This window comes from Hyperolius riggenbachi, chromosome 3 (assembly GCF_040937935.1).
Source record: "Hyperolius riggenbachi isolate aHypRig1 chromosome 3, aHypRig1.pri, whole genome shotgun sequence".
In the NCBI taxonomy this organism is placed as follows: Eukaryota; Metazoa; Chordata; class Amphibia; order Anura; family Hyperoliidae; genus Hyperolius; species Hyperolius riggenbachi.
The window spans coordinates 262921115-262938728 of NC_090648.1; the positions used below are offsets into that span (position 1 = coordinate 262921115).

General features: G+C 45.6%; 1 protein-coding gene across 2 annotated transcripts in view; it reads left to right on the plus strand.

Moving 5' to 3' along the window:
* Positions 1-3517: 3517 nt before the first annotated feature.
* Positions 3518-17614, plus strand: part of PIK3CG (phosphatidylinositol-4,5-bisphosphate 3-kinase catalytic subunit gamma) — a 60011-nt gene continuing 45914 nt past the window's right edge. Inside the window, exon 1 of one of the 2 annotated variants that reach the window (XM_068276275.1) lies at positions 3518-3594. In XM_068276275.1, coding sequence (XP_068132376.1) covers positions 3571-3594 — 24 coding nt within the window. In that variant the 5' untranslated portion in view covers positions 3518-3570. Of the gene's footprint in view, positions 3595-5522; positions 5555-17614 lie in introns of those variants that run through there. The other variant, XM_068276277.1, reaches the window with a different exon arrangement.

A 17614-nucleotide genomic window follows, 5' to 3' on the forward strand; every position in this document is an offset into this window, starting at 1 on the left:
TTGCCTCAGGTGAAGCTCATATGCCTCAGGTTAAACGGTAAACTTTATTTACATTCTGTTTATATGATGGGATAATAACCCCATCACACAGACAAAAATAGTGATGCAAAGTGAGGCCCAGTACAAAAGCTACAGAGCTTCTTTAACACAAAAGACTGGGACATATTCTATGAATTAACCAGTGACCTGAAGGAATACACAGACACTCTGACATCATAAGCTTCTTTTATTTGAAGATATCTGCATCCCCCCATAACACACAGCAGGTACAACAGTGGTGTACATCAAAACTTGGGAAACTATATCTTGCAGGAGAGAGACAAGGCCTGATATGGAACTAATAGATTCAGACTACAGAAAGACATTAAAGATGAAAAAAGTTTGGTAGAAAGGCAGGCTGTAAGGAAACGAAAGTATATCAATGGATACCTCTGCTGCAGAGTTAAGGACCCAAATTATAGGAAGGAGATTGCACACAGATTGCACACAGGATGGACAATCTGCCATTTGCAAATGAGTTTATCACATTCCACTGCAGGTTTGATATGCCTAACAAAAGACATCCTCCCTCAAAGCATTTGCAAGATCTCCATAACCTGTCTTTTCCTGCAACTTCCCCTCCCATTCTTTAATCTCACCTTCTATTCATCAGCCAGCTTCTGTCTCCAAACAATGCATCCACCCCTGCTCTCCCTCAATGCCCCAGGCCACAGTCTACCCCCACTCTCCCATCCACTAATAATATGTAAACCTTCTTCTTGATGCCTAACCCTCACCTCCAGAGCTGGGACAAGGTCCTCCAGCACCCAAGGCTGAGACACCAAAGTGCCCCCTCCATCCCTGTCACCCCAGCCGTCACACACTGATTGTTATTAGACTAAGAGGCGCCACAGGGCCCACAACCTCCCCAACACCTTAATATCTAGTTATCTGGCTTGCAGTCACTGCCATGTATCACCTTTTCTTATTTCTTTCTGCTTCATACACAATTAGGAATGACAGCTGAATAAATTCTGCGCCCCCTCCTACACTGCGCCCTGAGGCTGGAGCCTCTCCAGCCTATGTCTCGGCCCGGCCCTGCTCACCTCTCCCTTATGAATAGAAAATAAAGTAATAACTGAAAACAAATATAACTGCCAAAAAGCTTAATTTGTGGGGAAAAAACAAGATATAGATCACTTAGGTGTGTTAACAGTGATAAAGTTATTGCTGAATGGATAAGAGTAGTGCTGACAGGTGAAAACTGTTGATGGCGGGAGGGGTAAAACAGCCTGTGGAGTGAAGTGGTTAAAGGACCCTAAATGGTAGAGTAGTAATAGGGACATCTGGAATCACTAGTCAAAAATTTGCTATAGGGTTCCATGATTTGTACTTAAAGAGAACCTGAACTGAAAATAAAAAAAGTTAAAATAACCATACACAGGTCATATTTACCTCCTGTGTAGTCTACTTCTCAAGCTCTTTCTCCTCTCCTGAGTGTCCATGTGATCAATGGATCACCTACTTGAGCCATAGGGAAACATGAGCATTACCTTGCACATTCCGTTGTAACTGACAGCTGCTGATATATAACTGACAGCACCTGGTATATTCCAGTTCTGACAAAATATTGTCAGAACTGGAAGGGATCACTGCAAGAAGATAATGGTGAGTTTCTGAGAGGAACTGACAGTGAGGTTAGTATGTAATATTCATTTGCAGCTGCGTCATGTGTTTATTTTAAATAATTTTCCTCGCTTCAAGTTCCCTTTAAGTGTTGAAAAGCAGCCTAGGCTTCGTTCACACTAAGGGGTTGATTCACTAAAGAAAATAGCGCAAGTAACCTCCTGTTACTCGTGCTATTTCCACAGCGTGCTTTAAATGTAATGGGCTGCAGGCTACGCACGCTATTTGCCGCATAATCCCAGGAGCGCACGCTATGCTGCGGTTAGTGCAGCATAGCGAGCGCTAGTAACTTAAGATTCCTTCCTGCACATAAGGAGCGCTCCTCTCCTCCCGCTCTGAGCCCATTAGGGTCCAATCACTTTAAAGGACGAGATCCCCACACTGATTGGCCCAATAGGCTACCTGTCACTTAAATACCTGATATTCGCCGAATAGTGCTCGCCGGCGAAGCGCTTGGGCCATCTCTATTTGGTATACTGCCCAGGTATAGGAAGCTGTACTCGCATGGGTTCAGTCCAGCCATGCTTATACATGGCAGGGAGCGTGTCCATGAAAACATAACTGACAAGCTCTTGTCATATAAATTCAGAGGGTCCTTACATGGCAACAGTGGGGTGAGGGGAAGCCTCTGGATACCTACCTGTAGGTAAATAACTTTTTATTGGGGAGAGGGCCACCTCAGGTTCACATTCAAAACAAGTGCAATTAAAAACAGAAGTTTGCCTTCTTAAAACTGAAGGTATTTGCAATTATTCAAGTTGCAATAAGCTCTGAGGTGTCCCGCAATGTATCACTGCGGAATATGCATATAGCTCCTAACTGTCCCTCTTTTGGAGGGACAGTCCCTCTTTCAGGACTGATGTACAGATATGTGTAGCTATATGTATATTTTTTTAAACATGTGTTTAATTTTTATTACAATATTTTCACTGGATTTCCTCTTTAAGTAGAAAAACATATATTTACATATAGATACAGTACATTAGTCCTGAAAATGGGACAAAGGGGGAAGAAAGAGGAACAGAGGAATTGGATTCCCAAAAGAGGCACAGTTGGGAGCCATGGCTAAACACACATCCAGAACCCCTGGAATGCACTCCAACCTGAATAATTGCAAATTCCTTCTGTTAAAGAAGGCAAACTCTGTTTTGCATAGCATCTTAGTAAGGAGGCTTCTTTCAGCCCCTTAACTGCTTGCCGACCACGTCACGCCGATGGGCAGGGCCGCGGCAGCAGCCCCAGGACCGCCTAATGCCGATCGGCATAAGGTCCTTGGGGTTCGCTTTGCAGGAAATCCTGCGCGCCGCTGCACGCACATCTCCGCTAGGTAGGCGGAGCGCCGCTCGGAGACTGTTAGACGTCTAATTACCTTGTACATCGCTGCGATCTACAGCAGCGCTGTACTGGGGACAGCCATGTGACATGGTTGTCTCCTCCAGGGGATCAGAGGTGACCGGCTGTCATAGCTGAACGGCAGGGTTTGGGGGGGACGGGGGGAGTAAGGACATTTATTACAAAATAAATACAATAAATATTTATAAAAAAACAAACAATCAGGCCCCACCAACAGAGAGCTCTGTTGGTGGGGAGAAGGGGGGGGAGAAGGGGGGGGGGGGATCACTTGTGTGCTGTGTTGTGCGAGGCCTCAAAGCTGCAGTGGCCAATTTTAAGCAAAATGGCCTGGTCTTTATTGGGATTTAAGACTGCGGTCCTCAAAAGGTTAAATACTCCTAGCAGTTCTGGTTCACCATGAGCTTGCTGAGTGCAATTCATTCATCTTACGTTGGTTACAGCGTTTTATGACTTATTATTTAATATGACCACTAGATGGAGCAATTTTCCTTAAAATAGCATTGGAAACACCTTTCAAGAACGGAAGAACTCAGCAGCATAACAAGAAGAGAAATGGCAACTACCGGTGGAAATATGGTAAGTAGGTTGCAAGGCGTTTGTATCTGTATCTCTCTTGCCCTGTCTTCTTTTGATTTTTTTTGAAGAACGAATAAACAGTTATAGCACTTGGTTGTGAGCTGACATTAGACAGAAAATGTTTTTGTTTTTTTTACTATGGTAGATAGGCGAGCTTACAATAGGAAGCTGAGGAACTAGCCTCTTGCTGTAATTTGTCATCTACGGACGGACAGAGCTGCTGACGGTATACACCTTTCTGCTGAACATGATGAAGCAGCACGTCCACGTGCAGCCATAGCACACACGAGCTGTCATCTTGTAATGTGCAGTCTGGGATATTTGCCGGTGATGGGGAGACAGTGTCAGGGTGGGGAAGTATGGAGCTCATGTCAATCAGGATAATCTCAGCACCTTTTGATCAGTGTCTAGGTTACTTCCTGTTCACAGGTGTAATCAAATAAATTAGAGTGTTGGGACTTCTGCACATGTTCAAACTGGATCTCTTTTGGATGGACTGTTTTTGAACTGAGTTGCTTGTTGCACATCGGTTATCCCGGACCCCTGTTTCAAGTCTTATCTATAGGTGTGTACTGTTCAGTTTATACTTTCCTTTCACAGCTATAAAGTTTTGCTTTGCTTATTCTGAATTGCAGTGTGTTTTTCTGGTTCCTTTTGTGACTACTGAAGACTATGTGGAGCAATGGGGACAAGCTAGGCGTACATGCAAAAAGGGCGCCTGGAAAAAAGGGCGTGGGATATAGACGAAATTATACGTTTTTATATTAAACAATATTTTTCATTTATAGCTTATAACGAAAATCAAGTGCTAAATATGTTGAATTAACAGAAATGAAACGGCAAAATACTGTCTATAACAAAATACGATATTTACACTTGTATTAACCATAGTAATACAATTGTACATATTACAGGTATTTTACTGCAACTATATCTAACTACTCTCACAGAGAGCTCTCCCTATACCTATCCCTAACCCCTAGACCCCCGCCCCTTCCCCCCCCCCCTTGGTGCAAATATGCATGGCCGGCCTTTGACCTGAGCGACCAGAGCTGTCGCTCAGGGCGCCGGCTTCCAGGGGGTGCTCCTGCCATTCTGGTCGCATATCTACCTGGCTGCAGCTCCGGCCTGCGGCTAATCCGTCTTCCGTGGTAGCTCCGCCATGGTGCCGCTGGGGGCGAAGACCAGGAAAGGAAACTGCTGCTGCGGCGCTGCCTCTTGCAGAGTGTGAGAGCCAGTAACTCTGCCCCTCGTGAATGGGATTGCCAATTGGATCATGGCTCAGCCTGCTTCAGTGACAGTGGGAGATGCAGGCTGCCCCAGAGAAGCGTGCAGCATGTATGGAGAATGAGAGAGTTGTCACTCCTGTCCGAGTCCTGACTCCTGGCCATCTTCATCTCATCTCCTGTTCCCAGCGACCAGGGCTGTGGAGTCGGTACAAAATTCCACCGACTCCGACTCCTCAGTTTAGGATTCCACCGACTCTGACTCCTCGACTCCGACTCCTCTAATTTGCATATTACAATTTTGTTGATTAAAAGTATGTAACATGAAATTCGTCTCTTAACTGCCAACGCTTAGTAATTTTACAAGACAACTCTAATCTTGGTGGAGGGCTGCTTCACTTCACTGCTGGGAATTGTGAGCACTAATTATATTACATTGCTGTTTGTATATTGTTTTTTGCTGCTGCAATATCTGGTGGATTGTCTGTTGTGGTTCATCTGATATTAAGCAGCAAGTGTCAGTTTTTAAAAGTACAATTTTTTTTTCTTTTCCCTCTAGTTTGTTTTGCAGCAGGCAATTGGCTAGGGGGAGGGACTAGCTGCAACAGGAGGTATTTGGTCAGCTTCAGGACTCAGTACTGAGCTTGCTCACTAAGTGGCTGCGACACAAGTGGCATAGGCGTTAAAAACAGGCGTCACAACACAGGCACAAAGAGAGTGGTGAGAGGAAGTAGGTAAGGACAAAAAAAAACAAACCTTCAATCAATATTGTGTTTTTTTGCATTGGTTAGAATGTGCTAGGCACGTTGTGGTGTAGTCTTTAAATTTTGAGGACTCCGCCCCAACTTCACTCACTCCACCTCCACTCCTCCACCCCTCCCGCCCCTCCTCCTCCCCTCCTCCCCCCTCCCGCCCCCTCCCCCCCCTTCTCCTCCCCTCACTCCCCACACTCCCCAACTTTACTTACTCTCCCTTTCCTCCTCCCCAGCTACACTCAATCTCCCGTTTCATCTTTTACCGCCACAGTTTACTTTAAATAATTTTTCCCCACACAAAAGTCATCATGTTGGACTATGCTGTACAGTGTACATCCTGCAACATGTATGCATGCCTTGATCAGCGGATTGAGGGTGTTTACTGTTGCCCTGGGTGTGTGCGTGTTGCTCAGTTAGAGGCGGAAGTCGCAGAGCTAAATAAGCATCTCGCAACACTGAGAAGCATACACAACATGGAGAAGAGCTTGGATCTCACGATCCAGACACTGGATGGAACCGTTGAAGATGAGGAGGGTGGAGTACAGCCGGACCAAGAAGCAGAGGCAGCCGCTAGTTGAGTCACAGTTAGAAGGGGTAGGGGGAAAAGTGGCAGGGAGGCTAGTCCCGAGTTGTCCCTCACTAATAAGTATGCTTGTTTGCGTAATATTGGGGAGGATGATTCAGGAGTAGCAATGCTGCAGCAGGATGTTCTCCTTAGCAACCAAGGGGCAGACTGCTGTAACGAGAAAGGGAATAGCCTGCCTAGCGTTCTGGACGAGCTGAGGTCGTCCAAAGAAAACTTGCTAGAAATGTTCTGGACGAGCTCAGCTCGTCCTGCACTTTCCCCTCACGCTGTAATCTGCAGCACTGCAGCAGCCTCTGCAGGCTGCTGCATGCTTCTCCCTAGGGAATCCCCAGGGAGAGAATGTGCTAGGGCGGGCAGGTGGGGGTATCCCCCTTCTGTGCGGCTGTATTTTGGGCTGGGGGATCCCCCTCTGCGGGTGGGGGGATCCCCCTTCTGTGCGGCTGTATCTCGGGCTGGGGGATCCCCCTCTGCCAGCGGGGGGATCCCCCTTCTGTGCGGAGGTATCTCGGGCAGGGGGATCCCCCTCTGCCAGCGGGGGTATCCCCCTTCTGTGCGGAGGTATTTCGGGCTGGGGGATCCCCCTCTGCTAGTGGGGGGATCCCCCTTTTGTGCGGAGGTATCTCGGGCTGGGGGATCCCCCTCTGCCAGCGGGGGGATCCCCCTTCTGTGCGGAGGTATTTCTGGCAGGGGGATCCCCCTCTGTTAGGGGGGATAACCCTTCTGTGCGGCGTGCGGGTGGCCTCTACCCCTCCCCCCATCCTCGCTTCCCCCCATCCCCCCCTTCCCTGTCTAAGCCCTTGAGCAAATCGAACTACTCACCCAGGGGCCCTCTCCAGCGCAGCACTTCTTTCTCCATCGCAAAGTCCCGTCTCTTTACAGTTACATTACGAGACTTGGTGACGTCACCAAGTCTCGTAATGTAACTGTAAACAGACGGGACTTCCGCGATGGAGGAAGAAGTGCTGCGCTGGAGAGGGCCCCTGGGTGAGTAGTTCGATTTGCTCAAGGGCTTAGACAGGGAAGGGGGGGATGGGGGGAAGCGAGGATGGGGGGAGGGGTAGAGGCCACCCGCACGCCGCACAGAAGGGGATCCCCCCGCTAACAGAGGGGGATCCCCCCGCCAGAAATACCTCCGCACAGAAGGGGGATCCCCCCCGCTGGCAGAGGGGGATCCCCCAGCCCAAAATACCTCCGCACAGAAGGGGGATCCCCCCCGCTGGCAGAGGGGGATCCCCCAGCCCGAAATACCTCCACACAGAAGGGGGATACCCCCACCCGCAGAGGGGGATCCCCCAGCTCAAAAGTGAGGGGGGGGATCGGGAGGGAGGGGACACCTGGCACCCTATACTCCTGGCTACACCTGGCACCCTATATACCTGGCTACACACTTGGCTACCCATAACTGGCTACACTCCTGGCTACCCTGACATCTGGCTACCCTGACATCTGGCTACCCTGACATCTGGCTACACTCCTGTCTAACCTGACATCTGGCTACACTCCTGGCTACCCTGACATCTGGCTACACTCCTGGCTACCCTGACATCTGGCTACATTCCTGTCTACCCTGACATCTGGCTACACTCCTGGCTACCCTGACATCTGGCTACACTCCTGGCTACCCTGACATCTGGCTACACTCCTGGCTACCCTGACATCTGGCTACACTCCTGGCTACCCTGACATCTGGCTACACTCCTGGCTACTCTGACATCTGGCTACACTCCTGGCTACCCTGACATCTGGCTACACTCCTGGCTACTCTGACATCTGGCTACACTCCTGGCTACTCTGACATCTGGCTACACTCCTGGCTACTCTGACATCTGGCAACACTCCTGGCTACCCTGACATCTGGCTACACTCCTGGCTACCCTGACATCTGGCTAGACTCCTGGCTACCCTGACATCTGGCTACATGTGGCTCCCTATACACCTGGCTTCACATCTGGGTCTTATACTTACCATTGGCGTGCTGATCCCTCGTCGCGTACCTCTGATTGCTTCCCCAGTGTCGTCTTCCATGTCCATGTACGGATTTTGCTTCTCCCTCAGCGATGACATGTCCCCCGCCGATCGACGTTGATGACACCAGGGTCACACAGTGTCATCAACATCTCACTGCAAACATTTTTTTTTTTCAGTTGAATTCAGTACAATAACCTGTATTGAATTCAATATTTAAAAAAAAATTATTGCAAAAAAAAAAAAAAAAAGGTTGCAAATTATTGGAAATTAATTAAACCACTTTTTGCACGGAAATCCTGGGGAATCAGAACGCCAGGGAGGATAGGAGTGCAGCTAAGGCTAGACAGGTACTGGTGGTAGCGGATTCAATTATTAGGCGCACAGATAGGGTAATCTGTCGAAGAAACCGCGAATGCCGTACAGTCTGTTGCCTCCCGGGTGCTCGGGTTCGGCATGTAGCGGAAAGAATTGACAGATTACTGGGTGGGGCTGGGGAAGACCCGGCTGTCATGGTACACATTGGCACCAATGACAAAGTTAGTGGGAGATGGAAGGTCCTCAAAAATGATTTTCAGGTACTTGGAGATAAACTTAAAGCAAGGACCTCCAAGGTGGTGTTTTCTGAAATACTGCCAGTGCCACGTGCTACATCTGAGAGACAGAGGGAGCTTAGGGAGTTAAATAAGTGGCTGAGAAATTGGTGTAGGAAGGAAGGGTTTGGGTTCCTGGAGAACTGGGCAAACTTTGCAGTCGGCTACAGGTTCTACAGCAGGGATGGGCTGCACCTTAATGGGGAGGGTGCAGCTGCATTGGGGGAGAAGATGGCTAAACGGTTGGAGGAGATTTTAAACTAGGATCTGGGGGGAGGCGGGAGGATAAAGTCTCAATACGTAGACAAGATGAGGTAAAAAGACAGTGGGAACCTATCATTATGGAGGGTGGAGAGGGGGGTGGGGACAGTGTAAAGATTAAGGAGGTTGGTAAAAATTCAAGTAGCCAATTTCATGTAAACAAAATTGGTAAATGTGGTGGTAAAAATATAAAGTGCATGGTAACCAATGCTCGGAGCCTTGCAAATAAAATAGACGAACTAGAGTTCATTCTGAATGACAAAGGCTATGACATTGTGGGAATAACCGAGACATGGATGGATGAAAGCCATGACTGGATAGCTAATTTAAAAGGATACAATGTGTTTAGGAGGGATAGAACAGGGAAAAAAGGTGGAGGGGTTTGTCTCTTGTTAAGAATTCTCTTACAGCTGTCCTCAACGATGAGATGGAGGAAGATTGCGAAGATGTGGAGTCCGTTTGGGTAAATATTCATGGTGGAAATAAAAGTTGCCAATTGCTTATTGGGGTATGCTACAGGCCACCTCTTATTAATGAAGCTGCAGAACTGCGATTACTACAGCAGATTGAAAAAGCTGCAGGTAAAAATGAGGTCATAATTATGGGCGACTTCAACTTTCCAGACATTGACTGGAGTATTGAGGCTACCCATTCTGGTAAAAGCAGCAGATTTCTGGCAGCACTACAGGACAATTACTTGACTCAAATGGTAACTGAACCAACTAGGGGGAATGCGTTACTGGATCTGATCATTTCTAATAGACCAGATAATGTATCAAATGTGCAGGTTCAAGAACATTTGGGAAATAGTGATCACAACATGATAACGTTTGATCTGGTGACTGATAGGCCACGGGGCAGCGGGACCACTAAAACTATGAATTTTAGAAAAGCAAAGTTCACTCAAATTAGGCAGGCACTAAGTTTGGTGAACTGGGATAATGTATTACAAGGGGAAGACACTGAAGGGAAATGGCAAGCTTTTAAACTTATACTCAATCAATACTGTAGTATGTATATCCCATATGGAAACAAAATGTCTAGGAATAAAAAAAGGCCTCTATGGATGAATAGAAAGGTTAAAGATAAAATGAAGAGGAAAAAGAATGCCTATAAGGTCTTAAAACAGGAGGGGACCGAGGCTGCACTAAGCAATTATAAGGAGTGCAATAAAAATTGTAAAAAAGAAATTAGGCAGGCAAAGATTGAAGCTGAAAAACAAATCGCTAAGGATATCAAATCTAACCCAAAAAAGTTTTACAAGTACATTAACTCTAAAAAAAGAAAGGTTGACTGTATAGGACTCCTAAAGGATGAGGATGGGAACTCAATGGTGGATGACCAAGGTAAGGCAGAGTTATTAAATGCTTTCTTTGCTTCTGTCTTCACAAAAGAAACAGCACTGTTGCAAACTACAGAGGCGGAAGAGTCTCAATCTTCTAACTGTAATATTAAATACTTAACGCAGGAAGAAGTGAAGGCAAGACTAAATAAATTAAAAATAGACAAGGCACCTGGCCCGGATGGCATGCATCCTCGGGTCCTAAGGGAATTAAGTTCAGTTATAGATAAACCCCTTTATTTTATCTTTTGTGACTCTCTTGCAACTGGCAGAGTCCCAGTGGATTGGCGTACAGCCCACGTTTTCCCATTATTTAAGAAGGGCAAAAAATCTGATCCAGGAAATTATAGACCTGTAAGTTTAACATCAGTTGTATGCAAACTATTTGAGGGGTTACTAAGAGATACTATACATGACTTCATAGTAGAAAATAATCTTATTTCTCAGCATCAACATGGGTTTACTAAAGACAGGTCCTGTTTGACTAACATGCTCAGCTTTTATGAGGTAGTGAATGCTAATATGGATATTGGGAATGCTGTAGATGTGATATACTTGGACTTTGCAAAGGCCTTCGACACTGTTCCCCACAAAAGTCTGGTGCAAAAGTTGAGGATGCAAGGACTGGGGAAGAGTCTGTGTTCATGGATAGGGAACTGGCTAATGGACAGAAAACAAAGAGTTGTGGTCAATGGATCGTACTCAAAATGGGAGACTGTTAGCAGTGGGGTCCCACAGGGGTCTGTTCTGGGTCCAGTGCTCTTCAATTTATTTATTAATGACCTAGTAGATGCAGTAGTGAGCAATGTTGCTATTTTTGCAGATGATACAAAATTGTGCAGAATCATCAACTCTCAGGAAGATAGTGTCATATTGCAACAGGATCTGGATAGGATGGCTATATGGGCACATACATGGCAGATGAAATTCAATGTTGACAAATGTAAGGTCATGCATTTTGGACGTACTAATGGTCTAGCACCATACAAAATAAATGGGATACAGTTGGGGACATCAAACTTGGAGAAGGACTTAGGAGTACTCATTGACAACAAGTTAAATAATCGTACTCAATGCCAAGCCACTGTAGCTAAAGCTAACAAAATTTTGGGATGCATTAAAAGGGAAATAAAAACTCGAGATGCTAGCATAATATTGCCCCTGTTTAACTCTCTAGTAAGGCCACATCTGGAATATGGAATTCAGTTCTGGGCACCACATTACAAAAAAGATATTGCAGTTTTAGAGCAGGTGCAGAGACGAGCAACAAAATTGATGCGTGGGATGGAAGGTCTCACTTATCGAGAAAGGTTAGATAAACTGGGTTTATTTAGTCTAGAGAAAAGACGCCTTAGAGGGGATCTAATTAACATGTATAAATACATTAGAGGGCAATATAATACCTTGGCGGATGAGCTTTTTGTCCCTAGGCCTTCTCAAAGGACTAGAGGACATGATCTGCGCATGGAGGAAAAACGTTTTAGCCATTTATTTAGGAAAGGGTTCTTTACAGTTAGAGTGATTAAGATGTGGAATGCATTGCCACAGGAAGTCGTTATGGCAAACTCTATACCTGCATTTAAAGGGGGCTTAGATGCTTTCCTTGCGTTGAAAGACATCCATGGCTACAATTACTAGATAATGCCTAATGATGTTGATCCAGGGATTTTATCTGATTGCCATCTGGAGTCGGGAAGGAATTTTTCCCTTTAGGGGCTAATTGGACCATGCCTTGTAAGGGTTTTTTCGCCTTCCTCTGGATCAACAGGGATATGTGAGGGAGCAGGCTGGTGTTGTACTTTATACTGGTTGAACTCGATGGACGTATGTCTTTTTTCAACCAAAATAACTATGTAACTATGTAACTATGTAACTGAAGTGAGAAGGATATGTAGACTACTATATTTATTCCCTTTAGACTAAAACTAGTCCTTGGTAAGAGTACTTGTAAAAGGTACAAACCGGAACAGAGAACATCTATCAGGCCCTAGGCAATGTAAGTGTGGGTGCATGTAAGAATGATGTGCAGGTACTCTGCAGGGGAATGAGGAGATTGTAAACAGACAACACCTCTGTGTTCAATGTGCACAGCATTCTCAGTGGATTCCCTGCAGCTCTGTGGGGAGTGCATATGTAGAGTATAGTACTACTGTGTAACAAAGTAAACCTGAGACAGATGAAATTAAAGTTTTATACATACCTGGGGCTTCCTCCAGCCGCCTTCAGGATAATCAGTGCCTCGTTGTCCTCCTCCACCACCTGGATCTTCTGCTACGAGTCCAGGTACTTGAGCCAGTCGGGCGTAGTGCGCATGCACACACTCCGCCGCCAGGAGCATACTACACCTGTGCAGCACTATTGCGCAGGTGCAGAATGTTCCTGGCTGTGGGAGCGGTATGCGGCCGGACAGCGCTGACTGGCTGAATTACCAGGACTCATAGCAGAAGATCCGGGTGGTGGAGGACAGCGAGGGACTGATTAGCCTGAAGGGGGCTGGAGGAAGCCCCAGGTATGTATAAAACTTTACTTTTTCATCCGTCTCAGTTACCCTTTAATTTGTAGTCACCAAACCAAATTTTAACAACATATCAAATTATTTGATTTCATCAGCAAAGGAAGTGCATACATTTGCATAAATCAGCATCAATGCAGAATTATTTCCATCTCATTGACCATCTCTATTAGTGACACAGCTACACATCAGGCTTTATTCTTACAGCATAGATTTATTTAGTGTGTATATAATATATATATATATGAGATTCCTGTGTACACATCATATATACAGTCACAATCAGATATGTATATCTGACCTTAAAAATATGGGGACTGCTTTATTGAAGCAGCACAAGTAACTAATTTTGATTGGTTTATTTCATTTTTGTGGACTAAGCACAGCTATTACTGTATATATACATTATTTTTAATGACTATTATCTGAGAAATAGAACATTTTATCATATTTTCTATTTTAATTACAGTTACAAATTCATTAGGAGTCGGAGTCGGTGCCTTTTTTCCCGACTCCGACTCCAGGCACCCAAAATTGCCCGACTCCACGACTCCGACTCCACGACTCCGACTCCACAGCCCTGCCAGCGACACTGGCACTGTGACTGCAAGTCTGCACAGACAGTATACTGTATGACAGAGAAGACCAGAAAAAAAGTAAGGTTCCCCAACTGCCTCCCTAAGCTAAAGGTGGGATATGCGGCTGCCTAGATACACTGGGGGGAGGGGGCTGGGGGATCTGCCTATATACACTCAAAGGGGATCTGCAAAACTAGCCTATATATACACTAAAGGAGGGAATCTGCCTATATGCATTAAACGGAGGATCTGCCTACATGTGTGTGAGCGCACACGTAAAGAGGATGAATGGGGGGGGGGCACCAAAATCCGGTTTCGCTCAGGGCGCTGTGAAACCTAAGGCCGGCCCTGCAAATATGTATAATTTAATAAATTGTATATATTACTTTAACTATACCTAACCCTTCTCTCACACAAAACCCTCCCTGTACTTATCCCTAACCCCTAGACCCCCCTGGTGGTGCCTAACCCTAAAACTCCCCTGGTGGTGACCAACCCTAAGGCCTCTTTCACACCCAGACGTTGCATTTTAGGGGACGTTAAGGTCGCATAACGTGCCCCTAACGCAACGCATGGTGGTGTTGAAGTTGGACGTCAGATTGAGCAGCGTTATGCAGCTCTCGGTGGGCTGTTTTCCTTCTATCTATACTGATAGAACAGCCGCTCCAGGATAGTGATGGGAAGTCCGGATCTTTTCAAGGATTCGGATGATTCGAATCGGATTATTGAAAAGATCCGGATCTTTGAAACCGAATCATTTGAATCATTTTACTAGGGAAGCAGATTGGGGGTGAAATGACTAGTAGGACACAACTTTCCCTGCACTGTACATTCTGTATGTTCCTGTTTCTTCCAGACAGACATCCAATGTGAACCGAATCGTTCGTTGTGGTGATCCGGATGATTCGACTCACAAAAAAGATTCGGATCAAATGAATGATTCATTCATGATCCGGACAACACTACAGTCCAGGTTACGTCACCACAGTGCAGTGAATATTAATTAGCCATGTGGCTAGTCACTGAGCATGTGCAAGCTGTGTAACGCAGCTAAAGCCCAGTATAACGAACATCATGCTGCACTTTCATTAAACATGCAGCGTTATACTCCAAGGCAACGTGTGCACTGTGAACAGCACATTGATTTTTCATTGCTGTGAGTTGGGCTGCGTTAGAGGCTGCTCCAACGTGGGACTTTAACGTCCCACCGTGAAAGCAGCCTAAAACCCCCTGGTGGTGCCTAACCCTAACCACCCCCGAGTGGTGCCTAACCCTAACCACCCACCTGGTGGTGCCTAAACCTAACCATCCCCCTGGTGGTGCCTAAGCCTAACATTCCCCACTGCAGAAACACCCTTGTACACATATAAACAATAATATATTTGATACCGAAAAATACTTCACTACAAATAACTTGAATTTAACCACCCTGGCGTTCTATTGAGATCGCCAGGGCGGCTGCGGGAGGGTTTTTTTTAAATTAAAAAAAAAAACTATTTCATGCAGCCACTAGAGGGCGCTCCGAATCCGTTCTTCTGATCGCCTCCGGCAATCAGAAGTAACAAGGAAGGCTGCAATGAGCAGCCTTCCTTGTTTGGCTTTCCTCGTCGCCATGGCGACGAGCGGAGTGACGTCATGGACGTCAGCCGACGTCCTGACGTCGGCTGCCTCCGATCCAGCCCTTAGCGCTGGCCGGAACTATTTGTTCCGGCTGCGCAGGGCTCGGGCAGCTGGGGGGACCCTCTTTCGCCGCTGCTCGCGGCGGTTCGCCGCAGAGCGGCGGCGATCAGGCAGCACACGCGGCTGGCAAAGTGCCGGCTGCGTGTGCTGCTTTTTTATTTTATCAAAATCGGCCCAGCAGGGCCTGAGCGGCACCCTCTGGCGGTAATGGACGAGCTGAGCTCGTCCATACCGCTAAGGTGGTTAATAAATGATATATTTTTAATAGAATAAATAGCCTTTAAATCACGTACGCATTCAAAATCTTAAAATAACGGTAATATTATAAGCAATATATTAGTAAGATAATTGTGCTGGATGGTGTAATGGTTAAGGGCTCTGCCTCTGACACAGGAGACCTGGGTTCGAATCTCGGCTCTGCCTGTTCAGTAAGCCAGCACCTATTCAGTAGGAGACCTTGGGCAAGACTCCCTAACACTGCTACTGCCTATAGAGCGCATCCTAGTGGCTGCAGCTCTGGCGCTTTGAGTCCGCAAGGAGAAAAGCGCGATACAAATGTTCTGTGTTTGTTTGTTTGTTTGTAAATCTGAAAACTATAATGGATGCATTATAATTCTGAAAACAAGGTTAATACCAAAAGCGATGTATTTCTAATACAATAAACTTGAAAACTATATTTAAGCATTATACGTATGAAAATGAATTTTAAAACGATAAAATAAGTGTAAATGAAAATTTACTTGTTTCATTCCTGAAAAGCGAAATGTAAAAACGATAAAATAGGTAAAACCAAAAGTCAAAACAAATTTGTAAACAATATTTGTAATAAACCTTATTATGTAAATGAGAACTTTTGTTAACACGATCCCTGCAACCGCTATTTCTCGGGCGCCCTAATTTCCTCTCTGGAAGATGTCCAGCTGCTCCCCTGGACAGCAGCCACCCAAGGCCTGGGCTTTTGTGGCCTTTCCAGAAATCTAGCCCTAAGTTGAAGGTTTGCGTTCAAGTACAACACTTTACAACAGAAGAAAACTGCATGATTTACCTTTGGGTTTCTACATTTTTAAATATCTATAGGTACCTTTGTAAAAAAAAAAAAAAACCCAACAACAAAAAAGTGCATTCTTTATGGTTTGTTTAAACTGTTAGGTCTGGTACACACTACGCTGGAACGGCAATGTATCTGTACTGCATAGATACGCTGTGCACTTTGGTGTTCTGTGGCAATGACTTTCATATTTGATGCAGTCAGTGGCTATGTGTCATTCTATGCCAACATATCCACTGTCCAAAAAATCCATGCAGCTCAGGTTTGTGTGTCCTGCAAATGCAGTGGTTAAACCCGGATGCAGTGCAGGCAGACAAGTGTGAATGGTCCATGTTTTTCCATAGCTAAGCATGGCATCTGTTCAGCATCTCTGTTGGTCTGTTTCCTCCTGCTCTTGGAAACAGTCCAGCAACAGTCCTGGTGTGAGCCAGCCCTTAGTGTACTTACAGCTGTACTTCAATTGTAAAAAAATTTACAAAAAAATGTACTAACTTTCACTATTAATTGTAGTCTTAAAGTGAATCTGAAGCCTTATTTTAAAAAAACTAAAAACAAACCAGATACTTACCTAAGGAGATGGAAGGCTCTAAGTCCTAATGAGCCTTCCCATTCCTCTCCTCATCCCCTCATTCCCCTGCAGGCTACTCCATTTAAATCTCCTGCCTCGAGAGGCTTCACAGGAAGTCTTCAAGAGCATGAGTGCTTCTGAAGACAGGCAGCTCTGTACTGTGCATGCACATGTGCACAAGAGAGGGAACTTGCGCGTGTCCAGTATGGAGCGGCCCATCTTTGGGAGCCCAAGTGCTCCCAAAGACTTCTGAAGCCCACTCAAAGCCGAAGAGAGCAGTCTCCAACTGATTGGTCGGAGATTGCTAATGGGTGAGCCAGCCAGCCGGGATGAGGAGAGGAACAAGAAGGCGCTGTAGAACCCAGAGCCTTCACTCTCCTTAGGTAAGTATCTGGGTTTTTTAAAACTTTCGCTTTAGACTCCCTTTAACTTCATATGGAATTTCTCCTAGAGCAGATATTAGTTACATGTTAATATGTTACATGATAATAGTTACATTACTCACTAAAAAAACTTCTTTAAACATTTTACAGCACAAAAAAATGAAATCACTTAATGGAATTAACTATAATCCATATTAGACTTAAAGGGTATCTGAGAAAAAAAATATCCAAGTTAGATACTTCCCTCAGGAGGGGGAAGTCTCTGGACAATCGAGAGGCTTCCCCAACCTCCTTGACCCCACCGATCCAGCGCTGGGACCCTCTGAACATATTCCATAAGAGCTTGTCGAACATGTTCTTGAGGGTTCGCACCCACCCATGTACACCACCACAGATCCATCCATTGCAGATTATACAGACTTACTTGGCCAAATAAATTGATTCGGATTCTGATGTACAGTGGCGGTGAGAAGCTGTAGGAATAATAGATTTTATTTCAGGTGATCAGCTGATTTACACTTTT